The sequence below is a fragment of the Diplotaxodon limnothrissa genome, linkage group LG23 (genome assembly GCF_057381915.1).
Source record: "Diplotaxodon limnothrissa isolate DT_005_m linkage group LG23, D_limnothrissa_male_GT1.1, whole genome shotgun sequence".
NCBI lineage: Eukaryota > Metazoa > Chordata > Actinopteri > Cichliformes > Cichlidae > Diplotaxodon > Diplotaxodon limnothrissa.
In genome coordinates this window covers 80,482-89,378 of record NC_140617.1, presented here as the reverse complement: position 1 = coordinate 89,378, position 8,897 = coordinate 80,482, and the positions used below count along the sequence as shown (strand labels likewise).

Sequence of the window (8,897 nt, the reverse complement as noted above, 5' to 3'; positions counted from 1 at the left end):
AAGGTCCTGAGGATGCGGGGGCTCATGCCGAATCTTTTCAGTCTCCTGAGAAAGAAGAGGCGCTGCTGCGCCTTCTTCACTGTTTTGTTTGTGTGTACTGACCACGTAAGATCCTCAGCCAGATGTACGCCAAGGAACCGGAAGCTGCTCACTCTCTCCACAGCAGCGTCGTTGATGGTGATGGGGGTGTGTACTTCTCTGCACCTCCGGAAGTCCACTATCAACTCCTTTGTCTTTGCGACATTGAGGGTGAGATGGTTGTCTTGACACCAGTGGGTCAGGGCGCTGACCTCCTCCCTGTAAGCCGTCTCATCACCGTTGGTGATAAGACCCACCACTGTAGTGTCGTCCGCAAACTTCACAATGATGTTGGAGTTGTCAGTGGCCGTGCAGTCGTAGGTGTAGAGTGAGTACAGGAGAGGGCTCAGTACACACCCCTGTGGAGCACCAGTGTTCAGTGTGATGGGGGATGAGGTGATGCTGCCCAGTCTGACCACTTGGCGTCTGTCAGACAGGAAGCTAAGGATCCAGCTGCAGAGGGAGCTGCTCAGTCCTAGATCCTGCAGTTTCCTGTCCAGCTTCGAGGGAACGATGGTATTGAATGCTGAGCTGTAATCTACAAACAGCATTCTCACATACGTGTCTCTCTTCTCCAGGTGTGACAGGGCAGTGTGTAGTGTCAGGGCTATGGCATCATCAGTGGACCTGTTGTGGTGGTATGCGAACTGTAGAGGGTCCAGTGAGTCGGGCAGTGCAGAGCAGATGAAGTCCCTGACCAGCTTCTCGAAGCATTTGCTTACGATGGGGGTCAGGGCTACAGGTCGCCAGTCGTTCAATGAGGAGATGGTGGAGGATTTGGGTACAGGGACGATGGTGGCCATTTTGAAGCAGGCTGGGACTACAGACAGAGAGAGGGAAAGGTTGAAGATGTGCGTGAACACTCCAGCTAGCTGAGCCGCGCATGACTTGAGGACGCGGCCGGGAATCCCGTCCGGACCAGTAGCTTTGCGTGTGTTCACCTTCCTGAAGCACCTCCGCACATCCTCCTCAGACACAGTGTGCGCACTGACGTCATCCGCGGTGCGCACACTGTCCGGTCTCATGGTGTTCGCTGTGTCGAATCTAGCGTAGAATACGTTTAGATCCTCACACAGAGAGGCCGTGGTCTGCGGTGTGCTGGTTTTCCCTCTAAAGTCTGTGATCGTGTTTAGTCCCTGCCACATACTCCGAGGGTTGTCAAACTGTTGCTCCACCCTGTCCCTGTACTCACGTTTGGCTGCTTTGATCGTCTTCCGGAGTTGGTAATGTGCGTGTTTGTAGTCCGATGTGTTCGCGGAGGCAAAGGCGGTGCTCCGTGCCGCCAGTGCCGCGCGAACATCTCCGTTAATCCAGGGTTTTTGATTTGGGAAGGTTCTGGGTCCCCAGACCCCCAATAGCGCAAAAAACTGCACATTCCAGGGTGGCCTTTTGTTGTGGGCAGTCTGAGGTACACCTGTGCACTACTCATGATGTCAGATCAGCATCCTGATGTGGCACACCTGTGAGGTGGGATGGATTATCTCAATATAGCAGATGTGCCCACTACCACACATTTGGACTGATTTGTGACCACTGTTTGGGAGGGATGGTTATATTGTGTATCTGGAATGAATTTTAGGTCTCTACGTCCATCCCATGGGGAATGGGAGCAGTAACAAAGGTGTTGCGTTTATATTTTTGTTCAGTGTAATTACTAACTATACAATTCTATACAATACTATAATGGTAACTATAAAATATTAACTGTACGATAAACAAAGATAAACAAAGACAGGACAGAGACAATACAAAGTGGAATGTGCAGTAGGTATTGAATACCAGTTTCAAGTTATTGTCAGGATATTAACGAGACAAGACAAAGACGTGCAAAATGTGCAAATATAATATAATTTCGGTGTGTGTTCAGAACTCTGTGACTGAGTGTGCAAAGCATAGTGTTCCCAGGACCAGTTTGTAGTGGATTTGTGGTAGTATTTGTTGTTTTTGAGTCTTTTGATGATTATTGCAAGGTGTTTGTAGAGGTGTATGTTTATATCAGTCCTTTTGTGGTAGTGAGTTGAGGGCCCTGCCTGCTTGGGGGAAGAAGCTCTTGCAGTGTCTGGTCGTTACAGTTTTAATGCTGCGAAACCGTCTGCCAGATGGAAGGAGGGAGAATAGTGCATGTGAGGGGTGGAAAGTGTCCTTCACTATGCTGTTCGCATGTCGAATGATGTGTCTGTCACAGAGTTGGGAGATGGATGTGAGAGGGCCTCCAATGATCCTCTTTGCTGTCCTCACGATCCGCTGCGGAGACTTCTTTTCAGCGAGGGTGCAGTTCCCGTACCAGATAATGATGTAGCAGCAGAGGACGCTCTCAATGGTTCCCCGGTAAAATAATGTGAGGATAAGAGGAGGGAGACTGGCCTTCTTCAGTTTCTTAATGATAACGACTGTGTTTAGACTGTTCCCCCCATTCCATGTAAGGCCACCTGGGTTGGCTGGAAGACTGTTTACTTAGCCTGGCAGGATGAAGGACACTGTCTCAGCTGAACTCTGGACACACACACACATACACTGATATGCACACACTGATCCCCCCTCCCTTTCCAAACGCCTTCGATGCTTGTGCCGAGGAAGATGGCAGTCGACTGGACCAGCGCAGACATGCTGCAGGACCGGATGCGCTGTCTACACCGGCTCTCTCTCACCCTTTACCCGCCCCTGTTGCTTGTCTTGTGTTTCTATGGTGTATTGATAGTCATGTGCTTTTTGTGCTGAGGTGTTTTTTCTGTTATCAAACTGTTCTCCCACTAGGAGCTCAGTCTGAGTGGAGTTTTTTTTTCTCCTCCTCTTACCTCATGTTATGTATTTTCGTTGTTTTTTTCCTATCAGCCTACCTCTCTGACATGTTTCCCCAATGTGATGTTTGTGTAAAGTTGGTCAGAAGGTTCCTTTGTAAGTGCGCATGCGCCATTAGCGTGCTGCTTGCTGTAACCCTAATTTCCTTCGGGATTAATAAAGTATTCTGAAAGACGTTGTTGGGCTTTCCTCATGATGGTGGTTGTGTTCAGGTTCCAGGAGAGGTCAGCTGATATGTGCACACCCAGGAACTTGACACTGATGACCATCTCAACGGCAGATCCGTTGATGTGCAGTGGGGTGTGGGCCATTGAGCTCTTCCTGAAGTTAACAACCATCTCTTAAGTCTTCTGAACATTTAGAGACAGGTTGTTATTCTGACACCAGTCCACCAGGTGTTGTACCTAAACTCCACGATGTAAGATATTTTGTGCATCTGTCAGTTTCCAGGAACAGTGATCAGACAGAGTTAATCTGAAACCAGCTATATATCTGCAAACAGCTCCTTCTGAATGGGACAAAAGCAGGTAGGAAATGCCTGTGTGTGCGTGTTTATATGTGTGTGTCACTTTGACAGCTGGGACAAACTGCTATCAGTCAGCACAGCGGACAGTGAAATACCTCCACCAGGACCTCCAGCCTCTCGTTTTGTTTTGAGATATTCAAAATCTGCTCATCCTCTCAGGAACTCGTGTTCGAACCTCTTTTTTTCTCTTCTCTTGAATTTCTTTATGGTTTTGTGTGAATTTATGATGGGGAATTAAAATGGTGAGGAAGAAAAAGCTGCTGGTGTTTGAGTAAGTACTACTCTTGGACGCCTTTTCTCTTTAAAATGTTTGCTCAGTGTTGCCTATTTGGTCTGTAACCTCGATTTAGTTATTACAATATACTTCTGTCACATGACTTTATACATGTATGTTTCTGTATTTGTGGCAGCTCTCAGATGCTGATGCGGTTTTGATTTGGTGAATAATGTATGGACACTTATTTTCAACGTGTCTTAATACATACATACATTAATAATGAGATGGATATAGCAGCTGCTCTCCCAGGCAGATATTGATTTCATGCCATCCAAGTGAAATTTTATTCAACATTAAACTCTGACCTTGGGAAATATTCACACTGTAATCATTATCGTCCAGGAAAGAAAAATAAGAGAGAGAGGGAATTAAAGACATGAAATGACAGGTGAAATATTTTTTTCCTGTGTGAAATAACCTGTGCTCAAACTATTTTCTGTCAGCTTCCCTTTTGTGCTGCTGCTATTGTGGCAGCACAGGTGAAACAAGAGCTCATGTGCGTATTGTCTGTGCGAGCTGGTGTGTATTGTGCGTGCGTGTATGTATGGGTGACCTTTACATTGTGTTTTATCTAGCATTTTCTTGCTCTGGGAATTTTGTTATTTTCCCTTTCGAATCTTATCAGACTAGGAAAGGAAAGTGGAATTTCTCCATCTATTGGTGCAAAAGCAGTTTGTATTTATCAGCTGAATTGAAAGGATTTTCTCTCTGTTCTTCCTCTCTTCTTAGAATTTGTGGAAGCATGATGTGGGATGGATAAACAACTACAAAACTCTAATGTAAGTTTGCTGGATAATGTGCATTAGCCATGTGTGTTTTGGGGATTGAATGACAGCAGAGAGGGATACACATATGAGTGAGCGGTCACTCTAGCAGCAGTTTTCCTTATCAATAATAATTATATAATCTGTAAGCATGTAGCAGCGATAAGATTTCTCAAATCTAGTGAGAAAGGCTTCACATTTTGCAAGTGTGTTACAGATTTCACATTTTCTAAAATGACAAATGTTCTATCAACTAAATATTTCTGTTATTTTTGTTATTTAAATGTCCTTTTAAGCATGTATGTCTCTCTGTGGCTCTCTGTGTAGATGGCCTCTAATGAGCTGGACCTTCCTGCCCTCTCCGGTGACCCCCAGCCTGGTGACCTCATTGAGATTTTCAGACCAGCCTATCAGCATTGGGCTCTCTACCTGGGAGATGGTTACATCATCAACTTAACTCCTGTTGGTCAGTAAAAGAGTTTCTAACGTAAAACTTGCGGCTATCCTCACAAATCTGACATAAACCTGTCATGTTTTAGACTGAGGTTAAAAGGCTCACATTACAAACTACATCCTGATGCTTAATTAAATTAGAGAATAGTTCTCTCTTGGCTCTTGACGGAGGCGGTCGCATTCTTCTCCCTCTCCCTTATCTTTCCTGCTTGGCTTCTCATGTCTTTTGTATAGTCTCGCTTTCTAACCCTCAAAGAGTTTCTCAGTCTTCTTCTCTAAAACCGAAAGAATTATGGATTTGATCAACTGGTCCCGTAGCGGAATTGACACCTTCCTGGGCTTGGGAGAGCCCGATTGTCCTGCGGAGACATTTGCTGCCGGATACTCGATGGTCGGTTGCATCGTTTGTCTGGCGACACTCTCGATGGAGGACAATGAACGACATCTACCAATTCGGAACCACGATAACAGAGTTCTGGCTGATTGGAGCTGGCTCAGACCTGGCTTATCGAAGTACAAGAAGCGGCTACAGCTGTTCAAAATCCCACAAGGCTGGCCGGCATGATAGACGATGGGCAGGGCTGTGAGTACTCAGACTGTGTTTTGAACTCAATATGGATACGATCTTGGAGAAGAACAACGGGAATTGAGAGAATTGGTGACCAGTGACGGACATTAGACCAATTGTAAAATTGGATGCAGTTGTTCTCACTAAACCTAAACATTCACCATCTTCACTCATACGGCCATCCCACTGGCACCAGCTGAAGGCCTGCCAAGGTTGAAGCTGACTGGAACAACAACCTTCCTTCAAGGCCATCCGCGCTGATTGAAGATTGTTGACTTTTGCATAACCGGGTGAAGGGACACTTTCTCTCGGTTGAACATGGAAAACGCACACACACGCATGTACACTGACACAGACCTACACTCACCCCCCACCCCCTCCAAACGCCTTCGAAGCTCATGTCTTTATGTTGTGAGATGTGATGATTTATGTGCTGAGGTGTTTTTTTCTGTTCTCAAACTGATCTTCCTGTTGGAGCTCAGTCTGGGGGGAGTTATTTTTTCTCCTTGTCTTTCCTCATGTTGTGCATTTTCCATTGTTATACCTCTCTGACCTGTCTTCCCCATGTGATGTTTGTCTAATGTATGTATGGTCGGAGGGTAAGATGGCGCTGGCAAAGGTCGGCAGCCTTAACCCAATTTCTTTCGGGGTCAACCTTCAGGATCAATAAAGTTTTATTGAATTGAATTGATTTGAATTCAAATTAATTTTAGCTTTGTTTATTTCACTAAGGTCTGGGCACTTCATAACTCCTGAGATGTCGTTTATCAAATAATTGAAGGAAGAGTGAAAGGAGGTTAAAAATTAATACAATACAACTTCGTTGACCTGTTAAACTGAAATACCCACTCTGACGCCACTGTGCAGTGACTAGTAACATGTAACATGTAAACAAATTCAGGTATGAAAATACTGATAAATCACTGATTTGTGCATGAAATGTTTGTATCCATAAATCATGCACACATTTTTGTGTATGCACTGTTAGTAAGTGAGGGCCATTGTTCCAGATGCAGCTTTGCAAACCTAAACTCTCCTGTCGTGCTCATTTTTAGAGAAAAGAGGCTTTATCTTGGCAAACTATTCATACTGGTTCAGTATTTTTCTAGCTGTCATGAATTTTAACATTCAACATGCCAACTGAAGCCTTTAGTCTGAGATGTAGCTCTTGGGTCATCGTGGGGCTATGATGTGCACTCCTGGGAATATTGTAGGATCGTGTTTACACACGTCTGAATGCTCCAGGCCAGCAAACTGCAGAAACTTTATAGAGGTGCTCACACTTTTTGATGATTATGTGCATTTTCCAGGGAAAGAGAGAGGATGTTCTTACTTTTTCACAAATACACCCAGAGTCCTGTAAAAATGTCCTTTTTCATAGTGAACTGCATTCACTGTGAAACGGGCTGGGATAACATATCACAATTTTCACCCCCTTTTAACCAAAACTTGTTTTTACCCTTTTTTGACAAGCGTGTGGCCCCTGTTATCTGCAGATGTTGGCATCCCCTCCCCCTGTTTCATACTTGAAAACGTCCCCATTTCTATCCGGTCTTTTAGTCTGATGGCATTAGCTGTTTCTGGGTCCAAACTCCGCTTCAGGTCCCAAAGTCAAATGAACACTGCGGTATAACTGAGCGTTACAAACTGTCTAAATTCTTTCATCTTAATAAAATGATCAGCGTTGCTGCTTTACCAGGTGTAACAATTCAGTTTAACATCCAGGCATCCATGAAAACAGAAGTTATGAAATTTAACTGAGTTTGAAGTTAGCAGGAGGTTAGCTCGCTAGTTTCCACCTAAACATGATAGAGTATGTTCTGACTGAGAGATTTTAAAAAAAATGAAAACGTACAGCTCAGTTGTTCTCTTGACTGAAGTTTGGTCCATTTACAGCATCCTGTGATTGCATTTGTCTCTAAACATCGGGAACCCTCACGTTAACTTTTATCGAGTGGAAAAAAGGTTAGCATTCATTCTCCAGCTTCATTGTGCTAATGTGTTTATATCTGGTCTTTAAGTCTGGCGTCATTAGCCTTAGCCTACAGAAGAGTCTTTCTTCTCTTCCCTTTGACAATTTAAATCATCTCCTCCTTTCCCACAGATGAGAGCCAGGCAGCCGCCATGTCCAGTGTGAAGTCTGTCTTCAGCAGGAAGGCAGTGGTACGCATGCAGCTACTGAAGGAGGTAGTGGGAAGTGATTCCTACCGTGTCAACAACAAGTATGACCACAACCACACACCCCTCCCTGTCTGTGAAATCATCCAGCGGGCACAAGTCCTCATTGGCCAGGAGGTCTCTTATGACTTGCTGGGGAGCAACTGCGAGCACTTCGTTACCCTTCTTCGTTACGGGGAGGGGGTGTCTGAGCAGGTCTCTCACTGTTTGTTCTGCTTCTGTCACTAAAAGCGACTAATAAATCCAAAACATTGTCCCTGTCATAGTCTCACATTGTCAGACATTTAAAAACATTGACCAAAGTGGCAAATCAGAGTGAACCTTAACATCAGGGATTTATCCATCCTAGGGCTCTACTATACCACTAAAATGAAAACATGATACTTTGTCCCAAAATATAATTTATAATTCTATTTTTCACCCACATATAATCTTATAATTGCTTTAATTATGACCATGTTCTGTATTGAAAACAACGACATCCAAATCTACTTTAAAGCTATGTTTAAGAGCCAAATACATCCTGCCAAAGCCTTAATCTTTACACAACAAATCAGCTTTGAATTAAATAATCAGCTCAAAAGAGTTTACGGGAAAAAAAGGTTTACTGTAAATGAATGTGTTGTTGCCTGCTTCCTCTTATAAGTTAGACAAATCTGAGTTACAGACTAATGAGTTAGTCTTGTTAAGTTTGGAATCATGCTGTATTGTAAATATGCAATAAAATCAATCAGCCTCTGCTGCTCCTATTCTAACTTGCAGTCCACGCCCTGCCCCTCCTTCTTGTCTCCACAGGCTTCACGAGCCATTGGGGCCATCAGTTTGGTGACGGCAGCAGCCAGTGCCTTCTCTGTCCTGGGACTGATCAACACACGGTCCAGAAACAGGCCTTTCTGACAGCTGTAGTCTTCACTAAAGTGTTTTCCCTAAATTCATTTGGCTGTGATAAAAAATAACAAAATAAACATTGATAAAGATTTAAAAAATGATGTTATGTTTATTAACAGACCCCATATACTATTACAATATGGCCGCAGTTGTTTGTTGATCCAGTCTTTGTTGTAGGCAGGAGTTGTGAATTATTTGACCAAATTTTTTTTTAACCCATGGAGCATTAATCATAGTTTGATGGGGTTAGGTTGGTGAATCTAAATTGCCTGTAGGTGTGAATAGTTGTCTGTCTCTTTGCGACAGATGGGTGACCTGTCCAGGGTGTACCCCGCTCCTTGCCCTATAGCAGCTGGGATTAGCTCC

At 44.2% G+C, this 8,897-nt stretch overlaps 1 protein-coding gene across 1 annotated transcript; it reads left to right on the top strand.

Moving 5' to 3' along the window:
* The first annotated feature begins 4,432 nt into the window (after positions 1-4,432).
* On the top strand, positions 4,433-8,540 carry plaat1 (phospholipase A and acyltransferase 1). Its single transcript, XM_085348331.1, has 4 exons — positions 4,433-4,459; positions 4,772-4,910; positions 7,570-7,838; positions 8,439-8,540. The coding sequence occupies exons 1-4, from the start codon at positions 4,433-4,435 to the stop codon at positions 8,538-8,540; spliced, it is 537 nt and encodes a 178-aa protein (XP_085204457.1).
* The last annotated feature ends 357 nt before the right edge of the window (positions 8,541-8,897 follow it).

What these genes read in the sequence shown, in the direction of transcription:
- plaat1 (XM_085348331.1), top strand. Translation starts at nt 4,433, where the DNA reads ATGGATAAACAACTACAAAACTCTAAT. An exon ending in CATCAACTTAACTCCTGTTG is followed by an intron (nt 4,911 to 7,569) that starts GTCAGTAAAAGA and finishes CCTTTCCCACAG; the next exon opens with ATGAGAGCCAGGCAGCCGCC. An exon ending in GGGAGGGGGTGTCTGAGCAG is followed by an intron (nt 7,839 to 8,438) that starts GTCTCTCACTGT and finishes TTGTCTCCACAG; the next exon opens with GCTTCACGAGCCATTGGGGC.